At 38.2% G+C, this 24,393-nt stretch overlaps 1 protein-coding gene across 1 annotated transcript in view; it reads left to right on the forward strand.

Moving 5' to 3' along the window:
• Positions 1-24,393, forward strand: part of EXOC4 (exocyst complex component 4) — a 721,703-nt gene that overhangs the window by 60,797 nt on the left and 636,513 nt on the right. Inside the window, exons 5-6 of the mRNA XM_080818086.1 lie at positions 3,055-3,164; positions 21,172-21,415. Of these exons, the coding sequence (XP_080674212.1) occupies positions 3,055-3,164; positions 21,172-21,415 (354 nt within the window). The remainder of the gene's footprint in view (positions 1-3,054; positions 3,165-21,171; positions 21,416-24,393) is intronic.

Raw genomic sequence — 24,393 nt, forward strand, 5'->3', positions numbered from 1 at the left:
CAGAAACGGAAACAGAGGTGCACACTAGTTAAATGCGGGATTCCATAATAGCGCCTATCGGTATGTCGAGCTTCATGTCTGTCGTAGCTAAATGAGTGGGTGTGCCCGCTTTCTCTTGAACTCCTGAGACTAAGTCCTTTCATAACAGAACAAGAGAAAAACCAAAAGTCATTTCCAGAGTTACTTGCCTTTGGGTTGGTGTTCACAAAGGAGAAAATTGAAGCCCAGGGGAAAATTTTAGAGAGATGAGTCTATGAAAATAGTCTTGCAGTAAATTGACTTTCTAAAAGTTTATTGATGGCGTGTAAGGGCCCTTCTGGCTCTGATAATAAAGTCAGTAGGTTATGTTTTTCAGAGTTAAAATGGCAAGACATTTACCACCCTGTATTTAACAGAAACATATTTTTAGGTCAAAATTGAGAAAATAATTGTAGGTTTTAATCTAACGTGAGGCTTGTGCACATCTGTGTTTATAGAAGTCTGTATTATACCCACAAAAATACACATATCGCTGCACACAAATATGCACTCCCTGTATGACTTCATTCATAGAATGGCAGACTAATGCAGCTCTGCACCTGAACTTTCCTGTTAACTGATACCTTCCTGGACCAATGCTTCAAAAATAACTTCTCCATTTTTTTTTTAAAGATTTTTATTTATTTATTTGACAGAAGAGATCATAGGTAGGCAGAGAGGCAGGCAGAGAGGAATGGAAGCAGGCTCCCTGCTGAGCATAGAGCCTGATGCGGGGCTCGATCCCAGGACCCTGGGATCATGACCCGAGCTGAAGGCAGAGGCTCCAACCCACTGAGCCACCCAGGCGCCCCAAACTTCTCCATTTTTGTTATAGAAATATTTATTGCGTATTTTTCCTATCATTTAGAATCGAAATGAACTTTTTCTTACTAATGAGTAGCAGCACCGTAAACGTCCGTGATGATCCTCCGTCTCCTTGGGTTTGTGAATCCAGGCTAGACAGGTGTATGGAGCTCGCGGGGCGGTTGTGAGCAGCATGCAGGTCAGAGGACGAGGTGAGGCAGCCGAGGGAAGACCGGAGATGGAGCGGTGGTCAGTATGGAAAAGAGGACTGGGTAAATCCGTGACCTTACTGACTTTATAAATAGACAAACTATTGTGACGAATCAGTGGATTTGAAGACTCTGTTTCTTAAGATAGTTTATGCGTAAATAGGAGCTAAACAGCCTTATAATGGAGGAAAAGAATGATGGGTAACTGTGTCAGCTTAATTCTAGGTAAGCGTTACTTTTGTTAGTTTTATATCTTATGCTTGAGGTTTCACATGAGTCTGCAAGCGATTCCAGCAGTTGGAAATAGGCTGTTTGGTTTCACTCGTTCCGTAGTTGTACTTGGACCCTCAGCGCTGAGCCCTGTGCCAGACACTGAAATGCTGCATGCTTGATTGTGTCGTGATCCCTTCTTCCATGTAGTAAGTGAGAAGGGGGACCTCACTAACTGTCCATTATCCTCAAGGCCCAGGACAATAGCTTACATGTTATTGGCACTTGATAAAAATAAACCTTAAATGATGATTTTGCCTTCAACCTAAAGTTTGTTTTTCAGTTTTCTGAAGAACACGCATATGCTTATCAGATCAGAAATACACGCGTACCTAGCGCTGTGGATCCAAAAGGAGGGGTGGGAGGGAGGTGGGGTTATGTCCCTGTGGGATGTGCGGATGCCGATGTTCAAAATGTACAATGTCTTTCCCGTTTGGAGAAATCTTTCCTTAAGTTGTAGTCTTGTCCCTGCTTCCCCCGCTCTGTCTGCCCACCCTTTACAACCCACTGTGAGAATCACGTCTGTGGTCAGCCACTGCTACTGATGTTGATGGGACAGGAAAGAGGTGAGAACTATGGCTTTGACCTGTCTACCCTTGGAAGCTTTTCTGTTTTAGTTACAATGTGATTTGACGATTTTGTTTCATTCTTTCTTAAGTTTGTTATTTTTTTTTTTTTAGTAATCTCTACACCCAACATGAGGCCCGAACTTTTGGCCCCAAGATTAAGAGCCTCATGCTTCTGAATGAGCCAGCCAGGCACCCTGTAGATGATTCAGTTTCTTGAGAGTAGAGCATAAGTTTGACTTGCGTTGGAATTGCCTACTTCTTTCACTTACCAGATGGCTATAAATGTGAATTAACTTGAAAATTTAATTGTTTTTTATAGTCTTTATGTCATTTAAAATTAACGTGTTTATTCTGGAGATGCTAAAGTTAATCATTAAGATGAGTTGCTAAGGCCTTTATGGAAAAGGTGAAATGGGTAATCAAATACTGAATTAACCTGTTTGAGTTCCTTAAATCATCTTTTATTGTCATGATTCTCAACTTGATGAAATTTATGAACTTTTTTTTTCTTTTTTTAACGATTTTATTTTATTTATTTGTCCGAGAGAGAGAGTGAGAGCACAAATAAGGGGAGGAACAGGCAGAGGAAGAAGCAGGCTCCCTGCCGAGCAAGGAACCTGATGTGGGACTCGATCCTAGGACTCTGGGATCATGACCTACACTGAAGGCAGACAGACGCTTAACTGACTGAGTCACCCAGGCGTCCCAATGAGCCTCTTTTAAAGAAAACTAAATGTAGTGAACTCCCAGAGTATATAAAAAACTCCAGCTTGAAAAACCCAAGTTAAATAAAGCTTAAATACTTAAACCTTAGTTCAGTTACCATGATATGGTCACATGTGATCTTTCTTTGCTGATAAATTAATCTTAATATAGGAACAGAGGAGGGTACTGAAATTGCATGGCACAATTTGGTGGTAAGATAGTCATCCAGATGATCCAGAATATATTTATGCTAATGTTTTTAGACCCAGCTAGCATTGAGATAAAAAGACAAAAATTTGAATTCTTGGAGCCCTTAGACTACATCTTTGTACCCGTCTCTGTACAATCACCACTGGAAATACACTTGGGAGACACTTGAAAGCAGTGTACAGAGGGCTCACGCCAAAACAGAAGGTTTAAGGGATGGGCAGGTAGTGGGGTTTTGGAGAAAGTGGTAACTACCTACCTTTCCCTTTCAGCTCCCTTATAAAAGATGCTTCTCCCGTTCCTCTGATTGATGTTACAAACCTTCCTACGCCTCGAAAATTCCTTGATACCTCTCAGTTTTCTACTCCTGGAAGCTCAAGTGGTAAGTATTTAATTCTTTAGCCACTCACCTTCTTTTCATAATGTTGTACTTCCTCGGTAAAGACCTGGGGAAATCTGGGGGGGTCAGGCCTGGGAGGTCCTGAGGTTAGTGCCTTGGAGCCTCTGGTGAGCTCTGTGCCACCCTCAGAGGGAGTGAGATAGAAGACGACTGGTTGGGCCTGTTGCATTATCAGCTTTGAAAACTGGCAGCTGAATCTGGCCCGTCTCCTAAATCCAGATCTATTTAGGCCTTATTTGACCAGCACTGTTTGTGTTTCTGAAGTTGAATCTGAATGCTCTTTGATGCAAGGGGTCTTACTCCCTGCCATCCGCCCCTCCCCCTCATGACCTCGGTTGTTTCTGTCAGCTTTTACCCAGCTGCTGTACATGTTAAATGCTCTCTCTGGCTTCTGAGTGCTCTAGGTCTGCTCTAGATCCTGTGTCCTCTGTAGAGAGACCTTGTGTCTTCCAGTGCCATCCCTGTTTCCACATGTGCTGACATGGGTGTGCGCACGCACACATATAATGGACATTGAGGTCATATCCACAAACTAGCCATGTTTCTTCTTGGGCTACATACTATTCTGTTGAATAAGAGCCATTTTGGCCTACATTTAAGGTTGGAGAGGGAGAGTATGCTTTGAATCTGAACAGATTTAGGGGATTTCTTCTGGAATGGCCCAGAGGGTTCAGCTGAGCTTGGCCCAGATTGTCTCTGGGCCTCCGCAAAGAGCCTTCCACTATGGCAGTGCTGGGTTGAGGAGAAGGAGATGGGATTTTTTATTTTTTGGTGAGATGTCCTGCAGGTGCCTTCGTGTCACAGCTAAAGTCCTCAGTACCTTTTAAGGAATGAGGACTGTCAGTTATCGTTGGCTTTGCAGGTGTAAATTAGTTCTTACAGTTCTTTCCTAGTTCTGTAGTCCTGTAGAGCTCGAAATAATGAAAAGGTGGAGAGGCAGAAAAAAAATTTGGAGTCAATCAACACATTTTGTGTAACTAATTGAAACTGTTTCTTTTGAGAGCCTGACTATATATATTGTTGTTGCTGGGGCATATTTAATTACCTTTTAAAATATCATTTAATAAAGTTTTAGGGTTATTTAGGCTTGGATTCTTGAGGTTTATTGCTTTTACTGTAGGAAAAGCATAGAAATTCTTTTGTAATAGATTTTACTCTTGGTCTACTTAATGATTCAAAAAACCCCAAAAAACCAAAAAACCAAAAAACCGAAAAACTCTGAACATTTACGTTTATTGTGACACTTCACAAGGTTTGTACTCAAGCCTCTTCCTGGAGCTAAAAAATTTCTCCTTCTTTGTGACGTAGTATTGCTATTCTTTTGAGTTTTGACACTGCTTTGAGCTGTTGTAGAGCATGGAATTATGAAATATTATACATTTATACTTTTATAATTTACCTCTTCCTCTAGAAGAAATTATCAGTTGTTTTATCTTTGTGTTTTTATAGCGTGAACCATCACTGCTTAGCCTGGTTATAGCAATTGAAGTAATTCTTGCCGAGTCAATGGCCAAGTGAAATAAAAATTTTAATTGTTTACAAAGAAATGATAGGGCAGGCATTTTGTAAATGAAAAGTACTGTGTAAATACTAAGTAAATCGAAAAAATGCCAGTTAAGGAAATTTCAGTAGAAACTCATTTTGCTACATCTATTATTTTTAATAAGACAGCTTACTCTTTGATGGGTACTTTTTCTGTCAAGCCCTGTAGTTAGCATTTCTCACTTCATGGAGTTCATGGTAACACTTTGTCTTTGGGAGTCTGTTCCTTCCTTATTGGGGACGACTCTTGAAGAGCCGGTGGTAGTTGAGTGGTGCTGGGACCATCATGGGGACTGCTTGTACCTAAGATACAAACCTTTCTTTTTAGAAGGGCTCATTTCTTTCACGGTTGAAGGCTGTTGTTCTCGTCATTTTTCTATGGGTGACCGAAAGAGAAGATGGTTGAAATATTACTGATGAAATGCAGTAGGTAAGATGTGTTTAGTGCCTACCATCTGTAGAACAACATTTTAAGTGCTTTGCATGAATTAGCTCAGTCCTTTAACAATCTCTGTAGGTAGGTACTATTATTGCAATAGCTCCATTTTACAGATGAGAAAACCAGGGCATAGAGGGTTAATAATTGGTTTAAGCTGACACAGCTGACAAGGAGTAGCACTGTGATTTCAAGTAAGGAGCTGGGTTCCAGAATATGCTCTTCTAACCGGTTTGTTTTCCTGCGATAAAGCTAGGGATTCTCTGGGTATTAGTTTTTCTCCCGTTGCCACAACAAATTAGGAGAACATAAATTTATCATCTTACAGTTTTGTAGACGTCTGGTATGGGTCTCATTGAACGAAAATCAAGATGTTGGCATGGCTGTGTTCCTTCTGGAGGCTCTACAGGAGAGTCCATTTCCTTGCCTTTTGTAGCTCTTAGGGGTTGCTACTTTCCCAGATTATTGCCCTCTTCCTCTCTCTTCAAAACCAGCGACAGTGTGTCACATCTCTCTGACCCCCTCATCTGCCTCCTTCCTCTTTTAAGGATGTGAGTGATTGGATTGATTCCACCTGGCTAATTCAGGCTATTCTGCCCAGTTCAAGGTCCTTAGCCTTAAACACATCTGCGAAGTCTCCTTTTGCCATGAGACATATTCAGAGAGTCTGGGGATCAGGACATGGGTATCTTTTGGGGACAGTCATTCTGCTTACCACATTCTGCACTGCCTATTTTCTGACTTGAGTTATCTTGAGGAGCCAAGATGTAAAATTTTGACTTTCTTAAAATTATGTGTGAAGTCTTTTTAAATCATTGCAGTTTCAGTCTTAAGGACTATATTAATCTGGGTCACATTATTAAAGGGGGTTATGTAAATGAGGAAGATGGAAATTATGTAGAGAACTGCATAAAATGTTACCAAGTACGTATAAAAGTGTAAGGCTGATGAAGTACGCTATAAATAAAGGGCAGATATTTTCTTATTCTTAATGAACAGTAAAGTCCTAAGAGTATATTTGTGAAGTGCCCTGCAAGTCATCCTTGAAAGTAATAGTCATTTTCAGCAGAAAGTTTAACATAGGCTTTTAAAACTCCCCTCTCATCTTGTGAAATAGTAGGATGGAGGGTGTAATCCATTAGAACTGATGTTTTTTTATAGCAGATGTTCCAATAGGGAATCCCCGGATAGAACAGATCCTATTGGGGTGCCTTAAATTTAGGTTGGAGGTGATTCCTGAGGACTTTCAATTAAACAAGAATTTTGATTATTTGCAAATGAGTCTTTCTCAAATGTCTTCTTTACAGGTAGAGGTGGGAGTGACTTTTCTGTGAGATTTTCCATTATAGTTTACATGTTACAGTTTGTAAGGCATATTCCATCGTTCAACTGATGGCTGCAGTCCTATGAGGTAGTTATAGCAGGTACTATTGTCATTATCTGATGATTATTTTTGTATCTATCCTATTCCAGTCTATTAAATACTTAAGTTATAAAAATATAGAACTGTAAATATGTATATATCATCTAATTAAAAATTTAATTACAAAATGTAAAATCAAGGCGCAGGTTGGCAGAAGCAAGAAATCCAGTGAGAGAAAAATGATTAGCATCCACTTAGCTTTCCTGCACGTTAGTGAAGAAAAGAAATGGCCTCTTAAAGAACCGAGCAAATGACGGGTAATTTACAGAAGAGTCCATAGAACGTGGAAAGATTGGCATTTATCCAACAGAGGTTAAGTATCCAGAATATATAAAGAACCCCTGTAAATCAATAAAACCAGCCAATAAGCAAAAATATGCAAATGTGAAATATTAAAAATTAAGCGCAAACATGAATAGCAATTTGTGTAGTAAATATACGAGATTGCTTATACACTCTAGTTAATCAGGTATTTTAAAAACTCACTTTATAAATATATTCCGCTCACAGAGGTTGAGCGATCGGTACAGGTTGACCAGATGGTAATTGTTGGAAGGTAGCCTCATGCTGTTCCCACTCTAAATGAGTAAGCGATGTATTTTGCAAGCCTTTCTCCTATTTCTCATCAGTCACAGTATTTTGTAATGTACAGGAAACTAATGTCTAATTTAGATGTAGTAATTCAACTATAACTTAGGTAAAAGGATGGGAGAAGTATGGAGAAAAGCCAATAATTGTAGTAAAATGTTGGTTTAAGCTTTTGGATTCCCAGTATGTCCTTTCATTTGGCAAACTGCCTTTGGAACGTTTTGACTGAGCAATTACTCCCGGGGTACACAGGCATTTCATTTGTGGCTTCTTTATTCATTTTATGCATGCCCCTGCTGGGATTGCTGTGAATGTAACTATAATGAAACTGGACTTCTTACTTCCTTTCTTTCTGGTACCAGCATAGGTTAAGCAATAAAACCTAAAGAGAGCACAAATTAAATGATTTTTTTTTCTTTTGCTGCTGTTTTCTCATGTGTATTTTATTTCATAAAATCTTGTTCTGGGATTTGATACTTTTCTTAAAAATTTAGGATTTGATATTTAAATTCTCTCTACATGGAGTGGGAGCTATGAATCCTAACATAAAAGGAGATGAAATTTTTCTTCTTGCAACTCACATGTCTAGAATAGTGAAAGTTCTCCACAACAATATGATGCCTTTTGAGGTACTTCTGTCCTGAGGTTGGGGCCTCCCTTGGCCTTTTAAATCAGTTGTTCCTCAGGTATCCTTCATTTGCTATTAAAATGTTGGTTGATTTCTATGATTAATCATAAGTAGAGCTGAGAACTATATATAAGGGAGGCAAAATAGAACTAATAGTTCAGATATTGATAAATGTAAAAATAAAGCAAGGCCAGAGTTTAATTAAAATACATTTATTTATTATGAATAGGAGATGAATATGACCATCATTATGTATTTCCTACTAGATTAATAAATCTGAGTATTTTTCCAGATTTGATTCAGATTCCTTAAAAAAAATTTATAGGTACAGTTGAACCCCCCCCCCCCATGAATGCATGAATTCTTCCTCAATTCCTTTCCTCTCTCTTTTACCCTTTTGGTAACTACTATTTTGAAATTGTTCCATATCTTTTTCCTGTATGTTTGCATACTTTTACTGTGTGTATGTATGTATATATATTGTGTATTTGTAAATACAGAAACAATATGTATAGTTTACATGTTTACATATGTATATATTTGTATGTAAGTGTTATAATATTGTGTATGTTTGTTTATATATACAAAGTATATTATTTTGAGTATTTTAGGGCGTAAGTAAATTGTGTAGCTTAATTTACATATTTACTTAAGTTCAATGATATAATTTAATGAATTTACTGATTTGGTATCATATATGTATCATTCTACTACTTGGGTTTTGAGCTCAACATTGTACTTTTTTGGATTTTCTTATGTTACGATGCAGCTCTCGTTTATTTTAACTACTGTGTAGTATTTTATTATATAATCACAATTTATCCATTCTTCTATTGATAGACAAGTTATAAATTTCAGTTTTTCATTATTAGGAACCTTATAGCAGTGAGTATTGTTGTACACTGTAGGACAGTTTGTAAACTATAGGACAGTTTCCAAGCTACTGATCTCTTGGGAATGGGTTGTAGATATATCTGAGATACTGAACCCTTCAGCCTTTGGTGTAGCCAGTCTGGTCTTGGGGCAATTGGAATCTCTAGGCAAGTTCTCTTAGCTACATGCAGCCATCCCCATTTATCTTTGTTGTGCTGGGTAAGTACTGTTATTTTCTGTATGTGCCACGATGCCTCCAAAGTGAGGAAGCCCTATTCTTTGGGGGCCATGTGTGTTGTATCTGTATAGGAATGTTGTGCATTTTAAACTTCACTTGCCAAGTAGCTATTTATTTTATTATTATTATTATTATTTTAAGCAAGAGAGCAGGTGGGGGGGGCAGAGGGAGAGAGAGAGAGACTCTTAAGTGGAGTCCAACACTGGGTTTGATTGTATGACCTTGAGATCATGACCTGAGCCAAAATCAAGAGTCAGACTTTTAACTGACTGAGCCACAAGAGCGCCCCTGCAGATAGCTTTGTAGTTATTGTACCAATGTACAATGAAATCTACCAATGTACCAATGTACCAGTGAAATCTACCAATGTAGATTTCTCTGAATTATGCAAGAGCTTTTGTTTCTCTATTTCTTCCCCTTAAAATTGGCTTTGTTTGACTTTTAATTTTTGCAAATGGATTTTCACAAATCTGATAGGCTCTGTGTTTTTATTATTTTAGTTTGTAATTTTAGTTTGCATTTCTGAGATTTCTAGAGGTGTTGAGAATCTTTCCATGTATATGAACCACTTGGGGCTCTTATAAATTGTCTGTCATTTGCCAGGTTTTTGTTAGGCCATTTCTTTATTACTGTTACAAGAGAGTTAAGTGGATGCTAATCATTTTTCTTTTTCTACCCATGCCTTGTAGTTAATCAATTTCATGAGTTTCTGGGTTATTCTTCCTGTGTTTCTTCTTAAATGTTCCATGAAGGAGAATTTTACTTTAGATACTCTCTTATATTTTGCTGTTCTCACTTTATATCCTAGAAATCACTCCATTTTAGTTTATATAGATTATGCTTTCTTATTATTTTTTTAAAAAGATTTTTTATTTATTTATTTGACAGACAGAGATCACAAGTAGGCAGAGAGGTAGGCAAAGAGAGAGAGGAAGCAGGCTCCCCACTGAGCAGAGAGCCCGATGCGGGGCTCGATCCCAGGACCCTGGGATCATGACCTGAGCCGAAGGCAGAGGCTTAACCCACTGAGCCACCCAGGTGCCCCGGCTTTCTTACTATTTTTTTAACCCTTGCATACTTCTCCATTATGGTGATTTATCATAGTTCAGCCACGCTCTTATGTATGGGTATATAGATTGTTTACTATATTTTGCCTTTATAAGTAGTGATATAATGAATAACATTGTGCATATGTATTTTCATAATGTTGGAGGTATATCATTAGGGTAAACATCTAGAAGAGGTATAGCTCGATCAAAAGAGAAGGCCATATGTATTTTTTTGGTCTGGCCAAATTCCCCAGGAGAGTTGTACCAGCTTACATTGTGCCACGAGTGTGTGAGAGTGCTCGTTTTCCCCCACAGCCTTGCCAAATTATGTTGTTAGACCTTTTGCCCATTTGATGGGTGAAAATGGTATCACAGTATTGTTTAATTTGCATTTCTCTTACTATGAGTCAGTTTGAACAATTTTCTGTAAGGAAATTTTAAAGCCCATTTTGATTTTTTTGTGAATTGTCATTGTCTTTCATCCACTTGTTTCTATTTTGTCTTTAAATCTCTTACTGTGTTACATATTAATGGATTTCCTAATATTGAACCAATTTTTCATTTCCTAGAATAAATGCCTCTTGATGATGGTGTGTTACTTTCTCAGTGTGGGGGTGAATTCTGTTTGCTAATATTTTACTTCGAGTTTTTGCTTTGATGTTTATAAAGGATATTAGCCTACTGTCTAAATCATACCAGATTTTGCCTTCAATATAATAATTTGTTTCATAAAAGGAACTGGGAAATTTTTCTTCATTTTCAGTGCTCTAGAACAAGTTATGGAGCATTGGGATTCTCTGATATTTGAAGGTTAGGGAATTTCCCTGTGAAAACATTTGGATATGATACTTTTTCATATTTTTGCTTTTTATTAATTTTCTGTCTTTTTTCATGTGTAGATTGTTCTCTTTAAGCATTCTGTCTCTCTTGGGATCAATTTTAATAATGTGTGTTTTTCTAGGAAATTAATTGATTTCATTTAATTTTTCAAATTTTATCTATACGGAGATCAGTATTTTCTTCTGATTTTGAAATTTCCTTTCTCTTTTTGTCTTTTTATTTGCACTAGCTCCCTTTTCTTGATCAAAGTAGCTGGTCGTTTGTCTATTGTGTTAGGATTTTTTGTTTTGTTTTTGTTTTTAATTTTCAAGAAATAACCAGTATTTTGATTATTGGTTAGGGCATTTTTCTGTTCTCCACCTCATTTTCTGCTTTTATCTTTATTTCCTTCTTTGTGCTTTCTTTTGGTTTATTTTTTCTTCTGATCTCGACGTTGAAATCATATATTTTCTTTCAGTTTTACTGATAAAAGTGTTCAGTGACAGGAATTTTTCTCAACACCTTAAATGCATCCCATAGACCTTGATATTTAATGTTTCCATTATCATTTTAAAAATATCGTCTCATTTCAGTTTGTATTTGATAAAAATCCATTGTTTTTAAAGATTTTATTTATTAGAGAGGGAGAGAGAGAAAGTGCATGAGTTGGGGGTGTTTTGGGAGGGGCAGAGGGAGAGGTAGAGGGCAAAGCTGACTCTTTACTGAGCAGGGAGACTGATGGCTGCAGAGCTTGATCCCAGGTCCCTGGGATCATGACCCGAGCTGAAGGCAGACGCTTAACTGACTGAGCCACCTAGCCACCCCTTGATACAGTGTTTTTAACAGAAGAATTTTATTTTCTCTTAATCCTTTCTAGCTTTTTTGCGTTGAGTTCAGAGAGTATTGTTGGTAATACTTTTACTTCATGGAACTTACCTTTTCTCTGTGACAATACATGACCAGTGTTTGTGAATGTCCCGTGGGTACTTGAGTAAAAGGTACTGTTGGGGTCCGTTATCAAAGGAACGAGACTGAGACAAAGTGAAAGTTATGCAAAGCTTTATTCTATGCCAAGCATTAGAAGTTAGACTGACTGGCCAGGGGAATGAGACTGAGACAAAGTAAAAGTTATGCAAAAAGCTTCATTCTGTGCCAAGCATTAGAAGTCAGACTGACCCGCCAGGGCCGCCTCCAAAGAGAGTGACTCCGTCCCGATCTCACAGGCTGGTTTTATAGGGCATAACCGCAGACCCAAGGTATGTGGCTTCTATTGTTAAGGCGTTTACTACCGGAATTGATACCGGGAACCGATACCAGGAACTACTGGGGCGTTTATTCCTGGAATGAAGTCCGTGGATATAAAGAACAATATGGCTACCTAGGCAATATGGAGTCCCTCTGGCTAAGCAGGCCCTAATAGTTAAACAGGTTTAACATTAAATCGGCTCTAACAGGTACATTCTTGGTTATCAGGTATAGAGTTGATATATATCCATAAGATCTGCATTATTTAATTATTGTTTAGGTCTTCGATCTCCTTTTTGTGTGTGTGTGATGTATCAAGTTTTCTATTAGTGGGTTTTCCCCTGTATCTCTGCCTCCCTTGTAGTTTTTGTTTCAAAATGGTGGCTGCTGTTTAATTTGGTATATCAGTATTTGTAAGTGTTGTAGCCTTGTTACGAATTGTGGCATGTGATATTAAAAGATGCCCTTCGTCATAATGGTTAATGCTTTTTGACTGGTGTCTTTTGTTTATTCTATATTTCTAGCCTTTCTAAATTACTAGTTTTGAGATCTGTGTATAGATTATTGTTGGGCCCTGCTTTGTGAATCAAATTGAAAATCCTTTTCTTATAATAGGTGATTATGATCCATTGATGTATATTGATAAGACTAATGTTTTGTCTCAGCTCTATTGTAGTATTTTTTTTTTTAAGATTTTATTTATTTATTTGACAGGCAGTGATCACAAGTAGGCAGAGAGGCAAGCCGGGGGGGGGGGTGCGTGCCGGCGAGCAGGCTCCCCGCTGAACAGAGAGCCCTATGCGGGGCTCAATCCCAGGACCCTGGGATCATGACCTGAGCTGAAGGCAGAGGCTTTAACCCACTGAACCACCAAGGCGCCCCTCTATTGTAGTATTTTATAAATATGTATATTTGCTATGTTTCTTTTTCTCTGAGATATTCTTTGCTACTTCAACACTTTTTTGTTGTTGTTGTTGAGGAGGTGTTTTTTTCCGCTAGCAATTGTCTTTTTAATGTTTTTAAAAACATAGAAAAATGCTCTTAGTCCCTTTTTAATGCTTTAATCTTTCCCTCTCACATTTCTGTTTTTGTGGATATCCTTTAATCCCCGTCTTTTGCCTAAGTAACAACATGACTTCATTATCCTTTCTTTTCTGCTAGCTTCTATTTGTGTTATTTTTTAACTTTTTATTGTTTATTATGTATTTGTCTTAGCTATCTTCCATTCACACCTGCCAGTTGTGTTTTTATCTTAAATCTACACTTAAATGTTTTAAATGCTCATCATCAATCTTTTTTGCTGAAGTTTTTCCATTCCTCTCTTGGCTCATCAAAACGTTCCTTAAAAAAAGGCTCATGGGTGCAGAATTCCTTTAGTAGGTCCTGTAGCCTTGGTACTTAAAGGACAGCTTAGATGGGTATAAATTCATTAGTTTACAATTTTTACTTACTGATATTCTTTCCTTTTTTTTATTATAAAATGCTATTTCATTATTATCTTCCTTTGTGTTTTATGAAAATTCTTTTATTTTTTTTAATTAAAAATTTATTATTTACCTTTAAGTTGGTTAACATATAGTGTATTATTAGGTTCCTGGTGGAGTTTAGTGATTCATCAGTTACATATAACACCCAGTGCCCATTACAACAAGTGTCCTCCTTCATGACCATCACCCATTTAGCCCATCCCTACCCACCTCCCCTCCCCCAACCCTTAATTTGTTTCCTATAGTTAAGAGCCTCTTGGGGCACCTGAGTGGCTCCGACCATTAAGTGTCTGCCTATGGCTCAGATAATGATTCCCAGGGTCCTGGGATTGAGCCTTCTGTTGGGCTCCCTGCTCAGTGGGGAGCCTGTGGCTTCCTCTCCCTCTGCCATCGCCCCCTAGCTTGTGTCTGCTTGCTGTCTCTCAAATGAGTAAGTAAAATCTTTAAAAAAAAAAGTCTCTTATGGTTTGCCTCTCTGATTTCACCTTATTTTATTTTTCTTACTTTCTCCTATGTTCATCTGATTTTTTCTTAAATTCCATCTATGAGTGAAATCATGATATTTGTCTTTCTCTGACTGACTTATTTTGCTTAACATAATACCCTCTAGTTCCATCCACGTTACTGCAAATGGCAGGATTTCATACTTTTTGATGGCAGAGCAGTATTCCATTGTGTGTGTGTGTATATATATATATATATATATATATATATATATATATATACATACCACATCTCCTTTATCCATTCTCCTGTTGATGGACATCTGGGCTATTTCCATTTTTTGGTAGTTGTGGACATTTCTGTTATAAACATTGAGGTACATGTGCCTCTTTGAATCACTATTTTTGTCATCCTTTGGATAAATACATAGTAGTGCAATTCCTGGGTCATAGGGTAGTTCTATTTTTAACTTTTTGAGGAATCTCCATACTGTTTTTCCAGAGTGGCTGCACCAGTTTGCCTTGTTTGCCCTTGTAAGTTGTGAGCCTGTAGACCTTGATGACTTTTTAACCTAGGAACTTAACAGTTGTAATAGGGTATGCCCTGGAGTTTGTTCCTTTGTTTATATTTTGGATGGCTAATTTTCCCAGGTACCCAATAGGCTCTTCCATTTTGTAGATTCAAGATTTTTTAAAAAATAATTTTAAGTAACCTGTTGTTTGTTTTTCTTCTAATATGTTACCTTTTTCTTTGCCTGTCTTCCATTTCGACTACTTTCTCTTTGGTCTTTGTAATTTTTTCTTTATATCCCTTTTATTCTCTATTTTGGTTCCCTGAATTTCCTTAATATCCTTTATAAGATACTCATTTGTGTCTGTTTTCTCTTGGGTATTTTATAAGTTATTCTTCCTGTCTGAAATAATATCCTATTTCTTCCATTATCTCTTCTCGGCTTAGTCCATTTGCTTCTTGGACCTTTCTTTTATTTGTCCATGTCTGTTCTTATTTTTGGGATTTCTGACTCAAGATGGCTTTTGTATCCATAGGTTCTTATTTGAATATATTTCTTCCATCTGGAGTGTTGCCAACTACTATTCTTGTGCTTCATGGTAGTTGTGTTGCAGGAAATTTTCCTCTTTTAATGTGTGCTGGATTTTCTGACAACCCCTCTCCCCCATACCTTCATACGAATTTGTTCATTTTTTTCTGTTCTCTTTTTATGGGTTTGGGGTGTTTAATTGAATTCCTAGATCATTGGCTCCCTCTTCTGTCAGCATAGCAAAATCCAAATACTTGAGTGTATTATTTGTTTTGATGGTAGGAGAAGGTTGTTCTCAGAATTTTGGCTCTCTCGTGGTGTCCTGAATTTTCCCTTTATGCTTCTTTCTCCCTTCGCTATCCAGTAGCCAAAGGACATTTCTCTCTTCCTTTTGTCTGATTTCTCCCATAGAAGCTGGAGGTCTCAAATACTGGTGCAACAAATTATCTCCTCTTAAACTCTCTTCCCTCTAGTCCATGCTCTCATCTCTTTGGATACTTTTTGAGTATTTGAAATGTAGAGTGGTCATAGTCTTTTTTAGATCAGTCTTAGGATCATCGCTAACCTCCTAGTTTTCTCATGGTTCTTCAACAGCCTGCTTTTGCTTACAACAAAGCCTTGTGGCAGAGCAGAGGTGGGCCAGGAGCCTGGGAGATCCTTTGATGGGATTAGGTGTTTTTTTTCTTATTTTTATTTATAGTTGTTGTGAATTTGGGGCATTTTCAATCTGCAGGTTATCCTGAGGGTATGATTTGTATGAGCTTTGTTTGTTCTTGTTGTTCTGTGTTGTTTTTGGAGGAAATAAGGAGAAGTGGGGAATTCAGTAATTTCCATTGTCTCTAGCAATCCAGGAGTTCCTAAAGCTAGATGTTGTAAAAGTACATTTTTCCCCCTTTCTTGGGGGTTTGTTTTTGTGTTTTGATGTCATATTACCTCCTTTAATATACACAGTTGTGTAGATAATATTATTTCCATTTTATAGATGGGAAAGTTGAGGTCCTGCAAGATTTAATGACTTGAGAGAGATTTACCCAGTTAGAATGTGGTAGACTTGGTAATCAAATCTAAAGTCCTATGAGGCCCCACTCTTGCTCTTTTACTACATTGTACTATCTCTTTAGGCAATTGAACTTACAAAACCCAACACATATTATTGAATATTAATATAAACAATTTTTTCATCTGTTCCTTGTGTCTTCTTTTATCCTGTTGCCCTCTTAAAGTTTTTAGTAGCCACTTTTCCACTGGTGGCTACTCATAGACTTTCAAAGATGCATCCTCCTTGTTCTAAAAGAGATCATGTATGTTAAACGCTGTCCCAAGGGAGACTGAACAGTATCGTTTTGGTTGTTTTTATCTTAATAGTCTACCCTCCACTCTACCTTCCCCCTGAAACATACCATCATTTCCCCCTTAGCCCACTTTCACTTATGGGTGGACCAGGGCACATTCATTGTGCTTTCATTCTGCACCTCCGAGTTGAAACTATTCCTGTGCTAGGACTGTAAAAACCCCTAGCTTCATGTAAATGATGGCCCCTAGTACAGAGTTGGCAATAACTTTTGGCAGCCTCCTTTCAGGAGTAGGGTGTTTTATTGTCTGTAGTTTCCTTTAAAGTAATTTAATCTGCACCTTAGGTGTGCTTAGTTAACATTTCTGAAGTGCCTTAATCAGGAATCCACACTTCAGGTATAGTTAGTTAACATTTGAAAGACCCTAATCAAGATTCTATACTCCAGGGACAACCCGTGCATCAGAGACTGCTCTCTCATCTTTACCAGTGGGTGCATTAATTAGAATAAAAGATGTTAGAGGTAATTTTCATTGGTGAGATGAATGGTATTTAAGATAAATAGTTGACCAGGTATCTCCACTGGGACGTGGATGGAAGATAAGGATTTGAAGAGACCAGAAGCGTCTGTAGGTGTAGAGCTTGATTTGGTCCTGTGCTTGTAGCCCTCCGTGGAGGACTTTGTCAGTTTATCTAGCCAGTGGTGCGTTTGAGTCTCTGTAACACCCCATGGGCTAGATCTTGCTTGCCTCGGCCTGCTTCTCCACACAGATGTCATTGGACACATATTCTGGCTCCATTCCTTTTTTCTATTGCTTGTCCACAGAGATGTTACTCTCAATTTTGGACCAGACTATTTCTTCATAACTTCTTAGTTTCTATTTTGTGTATAACTATCTTGAGATTGGGTATCTCAACTATGAATTTATAGTGCCTTTTTGACCAGAATTACTGTTAAGTGGTAACTTTCTTATTTTCTATTTGAGAGTATTGTCACTCTACTGAGGCGAGATTCCTGCCTGTGGGGGCAGGTTGTGGGTATGTAATTCTCTTGGTACTTTATTGGGTTAAGTAGGCTTGGTGAGTTTTTTGAAGTCTCCTTTTTATATTAAATTTATATTGAATTCTGTTCAATAGTGACACAGTTCCCCTGTTATATAGACATAATGTTCTTGAATACATGTAAATGAAGTTAGGTATGTAGGTCAAAATCAGATCTACCATATCTATATACTTTAGTTACCATGCATAGTATAAAGCATGACATTTACCAGGAGTTTCTGTGGTAAACACTACCGTTATCTCTTACAATTTAACATGTATAAATCTTAAGTTAAATAATGAAGCTTATTCAGTACAAAGTTAAAGTGTATCATCAGGGTTCTTGTGCAGATTTGATGACATGTGTATATAGCCATGGTGCATGTTACTTATATTTTCTTACCAAACATACCAAGAAAAGAAAGCAGTTATGGACTAGTCTCGTTTCTTCCTGTACTCACTGGGAAACAAAAGGTAATTTTCTTTTATAGAAGACTTACCTGCTTAAATAGGTTATTCACTTTCTCCGTTATTTTTTAAATGGGCTATCTGTAATCTAGGTGCACAGAATTGGCTATAGGCCCTGAACCAGAGATGTATAGATTTACTCTAAGTTGATAGAATCATGGAATTGTGGAGCTTGGGAGGACTGGAGATAGCATCCAGTTAATTGTTTCATGAGTCCCAAAGTGTCTTTGTTAAACCTTCATGAATCCATGCTTAGCCTCAAACCACTTAGGCATGTGTACCTACACATCTGTATCTTCTTCCTTCCTTCCCTGTCTATGCGTGTGATAAGGAACAGTTGGGGCCAATAGGATTTTAGTAGTAATAGTGGGGAAGAACATGAAAATCTTAATATTTAGCACTGTTCTGCCACTGAGGGTCTTCAAAAGCAGGTTCAGGAAATCCTCACTTGATAAGTCTCTTCAGAGCAAAAAGATCAGAGAGAACTGGGTGAGAGAGTATAGTATTTCTAATTATAAAGTGTTCTTAAACCTGCACTTTGAGTACTGTATCACTGTAGATACAAGGGAATAAATGGTTTGGTGTTAAGTTGTTTGGAAGAATGTACATTTTGTTCTGATTGTGGTGGGAGGCCCGTACTGAATTTCAGCTATATTATTTTTGTACAAGACTTTTTCCATAAAGCACCAATAATTCTCTCTGACCTCACCATGATTATTGGACTAGTCTTCATGGTTGATTATATTATCCTTTTAAATTGCCTTTTAATTTTCAGCTGATGTAAGTGAAATAGATAATATAAATTAATTAATATTGGATCTGTTCACTGTTTATGCTCTAGGAGATTTCAGGAGACAAACAGAAAGATAAGGTTCGAAACAAATGTGCCATTTGAGGCTCTGGCATGTTATTATTCATACCTTGCTTATTTGTTATTTTTTAATAGGCTCTCTATCATATTAGTGCACATATAAGTAGCTATATGCCACACCGTCTAGGGGCTCATGGATCTTAACTACATTTATCTCCTCACCAGTCACTCTTGTGGCAGGTGCTTGTGACACACAAGTGGCCCCTTGCTTGTGTCTGTTTGTGACTCATATGTGCTCTTTTGTGAAGATCATTTTTTCTCAGCTAAATTTCTATTACTTTTTTCCCTGCCTGAAGCTCTGCTTATAGTTGTGCTTCATTCCGGCTGCGCCCCGCCCCCCAACCTGCAACATGCAGAATTTAGATGGCTCCTTGGCTGCTAAGTATTTCTCTCTTCTTGCTGCTGGGATTGGTTTTGCAGGATGGAGGAAGTCTGTGGCCTGAGGGGTCCAGTTCTTAATGTATAAAACAAAACCAGTAACTAAAATGTCAGTTTTGGGAATGTCACATTTGGAAATATCAGTGCCTTATGTTTTGTCTGTTTGTTTGTGGTTTTGTTTTTTTGTTTCTTTTTTGTTTTTTTTTTTTGGCCATCAAAATTGTCATCTTCACAGGCTTAAGTCACCTTGGTTCTACTCTTGCTTTACTGGTCTTAAAATTTTTTTTTTTTTAAAGATTTTATTTATTCATTTGACAGACAGAGATCACAAGTAGGCAGAGTGGCAGGCAGAGAGAGAGGAGGAAGCAGGCTCCCTGCTGAGCAGAGAGGCCAATGCGGGGCTCGATCCCAGTACCTTGGGATCATGACCTGAGCCGAAAGCAGAGGCTTTAACCCACTGAGCCACCCAGGCGCCCCTAGTCTTAAAATTTTTTAAATGAAATACCACCTCATCAAATGTCCTCTGTGTTGCAAAGAAAATCCTAGGAATTTGGTTCTTCTTGCTGTGCTTCTGTCTCTCCACATGGTTTTCAGCCTCATGGATAAATACGAAGAGGACGTCTTCAGTGAAAACAAGCTTGTTGAAGTAATTATATCCCGCATGTCCTTAAATGCTTTTGGTTCATATTGAAGTGCATTTTACGAGTTGGGAACGTGAATAGAAGGGATTGAAGAGAATAGCGTGTGCATCATCTGAAGTAGGGGTTTTGGAGACTCTATGCAGTGGTTACACGGATTTACTGCCTGTAGCGGGATATTTTCATTCTTCCCTAATCAGTAGATTGCAGTGCATTCCAGTGGCGCTGAACAACTTGGAGTGGACCCATAGGGTCATTGAGCTTGACTCCCCTAAAGAAGAATGTATGCAATCTTTCAGGATATCACATATTTTAAAAACCTGCCAGTTGTTTTGAAGAACAGAGAGGGAAGGATGGGGAAGACTTTAACTATTAGTGTCCATCTTAAGGCTTTTACTCACTTTCGCTTTATTCTATCTAAATCCAACCATTGTTAAAACAAGAGAGTTATTTTTGGGTATTTTGGGGCACATATTTGTGTGTATGTGCGTTAGTTAGAAGGGAGGGCCTGTGCTTTTCAGTAGGTAATGGAGGTCTCGGATCCCCATCGCTCACTCTCCCCAGCTCCTCACTGGGGGGTAAGAACCACTGTGCTAGGCTGCCCTCTTCCATCCCTGTAGATCTATGGAGACTTTTGACATATAAAATTATTTCTCAGAAAACTAACATGGATTTGCAAGACCCATTTTCAGTAGAGTGTGTTATGGTAGACCTACGTTTAGAGAAAAGTAGAAGGAGGTTCTTTTGTATTTATGAAAAGTCTTCATTACTCTTTTCCTCAGAGTTGTGTCTCACTTTGCACATACCGTTCTTCAGTTTTCTTCATCTCTTGTCATTTGTTTTAACTAATTTACCTTATTTAACTTACCTCTTTTTATCAAGTTACTTATCTTTTGTAAGTATTAAATAAGAGTTTTGAGACTGTGGCTCTCAGGAATTCTCCTCTAGCACCAAGTACGGCATTCTATCAACAGCGAGTGCTTAATAAATGTCATGAATGGACTGGCTCATTGTAGAAGTGGCTGTCCGTGGAAAACTTTCTGTGGAGATTTCCTTGTTTTTAATGGCTTCCACCTCTTATTTTAACTGATGGCTATGATTTGAGGAATGTAACTGTTACTTTGTGATTCTTAGTCACTATATGAATATAATTTTGGGGGATATATATATTTTTTTAATTTTGTTTTATTTTTCAGTGTTCCAAGATTCATTGTTTATGCACCACACCCAATGCTCCGTTCAATACGTGCACTCCTTAATACCCACCACCAGGCTCAACCATCCCCCCCCTCCTCCCCTCCAAAACCCTCAGTTTGTTTCTCAGAGGTCACAGTCTCTCATGGTTTGTTTCCCCCTTGAAATATACACTTGAAAAGTCTTCTCTAATTCCTTTAAGGCAGTAATCAAAGCTGTGATCCCATTTATTCAATGCATTCTGTTTTTGAATCTTGTAATGGAACCTTTTTCTTTTCTTTTTTTCTTTTTTTACAGTCAGGGAGATGAACCTGCAGGATATCAAGGAGGATTTGGAATCGGATCCAGAGGAGAACAGCACCCTTTTTATGGGCATCCTCATCAAGGGACTGGCCAAACTGAAGAAGATTCCAGAGACCGTTAAGGCGATCAAAGAACGCTTGGAGCAGGAGCTACAGCAAATTGTGAAGAGGTCTACAACCCAAGTAGCAGACAGTGGCTATCAGAGAGGAGAGAACCTCACTGTGGAGAACCAACCAAGGTAAATGGGCGTGCAGTTTGTGGTTTTGAGAATTCTACATTTTCTAGGATGGGGGCTAGGTGAACAGCTTCTGTTGATGTTATTTCTTGAACTTGGGGTACTAGAGCCCCTACAAACTCAGATTGGTGAGTAGACATTATTAGGTTGAAAAGTTTTAAAGCATATTGTTCATACTCAAATGAAAAAAATATAGTTATTGAATATTAAGTACTAATATTATTCAAGGTATTTATGTATATTATTTCATTTATTCCCACCACCACTTTATGAGCTACTTATTAGTGTCTACATTTTACAGTTAGGGAAACTGGGGCTCAGAAACTAATATTAGTTCAAGGTCACAGATGAAGTGGCTGGCCTTGGAGTTGAATGCCTCTCTGAGGTCTTTCCTTTGTCCTCTGCTTTCTCCTTTGATGTGTGGTGATATTTGCCAATAAGGCAAATAGGTTTCAGGAATTCCTGTATCTATTTAAAATAGCTAATAAGATTTGGATTTCATAATTCTTGTTTCATAAGGGGAAACTGAAATTGCACTACAGTCTTAACTCTGTCTTGACTCATACACTGAGAGATCATGTCTGCCAAACCAGAGTTCAGGGCATAATAGACTAATATCACTTGACTGTGGGACAAGATATTTGAAATTGACTTTTCTAGAAAATCCAAGATATACTCTACACAGGTCTCTGTTCCTCCCCACCTCCTTCTCTGCTGCTACCCTCCTCCAACCCTCCATGCTTACCAGGGCAGGGATTTGTCACAGTGGAGGGGCAGGGAGAGACCACTGGAAACTACAGTTCCATGTAGGGGCAGAGGGCAGAGTGGAGCAGGTCTTCTCAGTTGCTCAAATAATGTCAGTTCCTGGGAGGTGCCAGGCAGTATATAGAGGGGATCATAATCTCGTGGACTTGTTGTTAAGGGAATTCTACTCTTTGTATATAGGACTTAAAAGATTTTTTTTTAAAGCAAATAACAAATTTAAGGAGAAAGAAGAGCTTACTTAGAATTTCTCAGATTTTAAATATTTTAGAAAAATTAATGTGTTCTATTTGTATTTTCTATATTCCTTGATATATCTAAATACCTAAATAACATTGATTTTCATTATTCTTTAAAGGTCTTCAAAAGTTAATACCCTTGAACTTCATTCAAAAGTGCAATTGGTATGGGGCGCCTGGGTGGCTCAGTCGGTTGAGTGTCTGGCTCTTGGTTTCGGCTCGGGGTCGTGATCTCATGGGTCGTGGAATTGAGGCCTGCATCGGACTCTGCAGTCAGTGGGGAGTCTGCTTGAGGGTTTTCTCGCTCTGCTCCTCCCCTCACTCGGTCTCTCAAATAACTAAGTCTTTAAAAAAAAAAAAGTACAGTTGGTGAAGAAACCATCTTCCACCCATCTCCTGCCATAGACCATTTCAAAGCACGTGTTTTGATGGGTTTCAGAGTCAGGCAGACCTGCTTTTGAATGCCAGCTCTATAATCTGAAGAAAATAATCCCCGTCTTAGAGGATTGCTTGCCCTAGGTGAGGTCACGTGATTAGAGTTTAGTAGAGCAGCGCCAGGAAGAACTATTACATGCCTAGGTATATATGAACACACGCGTTTATTTATTCTTGCTTCCTTCCTGAACTGCCGTGTTCTTTGATCACTCACATTGTGATCCAGAGAGGCTGGGGAATGGTTCTAAATTGAACTTTGCTTTTCTTCTTTCTTTGCCTGGTGCCTGGATTTCCGTGAAGACCTTTTGCCTCCTTACTAATGAACACTCCAGAATTCTGGCTTGCTATTTGCCCTGTTGCTGCACGTCCCTAGATGAATACACTGAACTTTCATAGGGAAATAACATGACTATAGTGTATATTGGAAATAAAACGAAAGGGCATGGATCAATAACTTTTCTGCAAATCTCATTACAGTACCCTTAAAAGCAATGTGTCTTTCATAGGATTTTGACCCCTTCCTCTTCCATCCCCTAAGCCCCTTCCAGTATTCACAAGTGGAAATTACAGCTGTAGAAGTAGAAATTCAGCATACTGCCCCAGGAAATAATAAATGTTTCCTCTGTGAGGAATGAGTTAGCAGAAGGGTTCCCCCCACCCCGCCCCTTTAAGTTTTTTTGTTGTTGTCGGTATTCAGAGTTTTTGTAGGCAGGATATATTGGACACTGGCAAGTGAACAAGCTGCTGGTGTTGGTTTCATGTGTATAACACGATCCCATTTTATAAAATGTACAAATCTGAAAAATTGGGCCCAAACTGCTAAGAAATAAAATAGTTGAGAGAGAACAAATTTTGGGGGTGAGCCTCTCTTTTTGAGTCTTAGGCTGGGATTCCAAGTGACTGAGAATTTTGAGCTAGTCTATGGTGGCTCTGTGCTTACAGGTGCCTTAAAATTCACAGATTAATGATCTTGAAAATGTCATTCAAAAGTGATTGGCCTTGTTGCTTCTAGAAGCTGAAAATTTTAGAAGGGGTATTGTCAGATTATCCCTTGAAGCTTGCATGGTATTTTATGTTCATCAAACTGTACCAGGATGTATTAGTGGCATTTATTTTAGAAAGAAGTCATAATACTTCATATTATTTACAATACAAGAAATCTTATGTAAAAGTACAGGAATCTGTTTTTCTTAAAGTTGGAATGTAGGTGAAAAGAACCATAAATCCTTTTTTACCCCCAATATGCACATTCTTTCCCTTACCCCCAGTGAATTAACCTCTTCCAGATCATTAGCATATAAATGCTACTCTGAGGCAAGATACCAGTACTATAACTTTCCTTAAAAGTTTTATTATTCAGCATCATCTTATTAAATATAGTCTGGTTGTGATGCATTGCAGGCCTGTTTTCATTTGTCTTTATGTAAAGAGAATTAATGTGGTGTGCTGTTTTGCTAGAAAAGAAGAAGGAACCAGGCTAGTGAATTGTCATGCTTCACTTCCTGCAGAGTCAGAATATTTCCACAGCCAGTTTTTAAAAATCAC

This window comes from Martes martes, assembly GCF_963455335.1.
Source record: "Martes martes genome assembly, chromosome: 11".
Lineage (NCBI taxonomy): Eukaryota > Metazoa > Chordata > Mammalia > Carnivora > Mustelidae > Martes > Martes martes.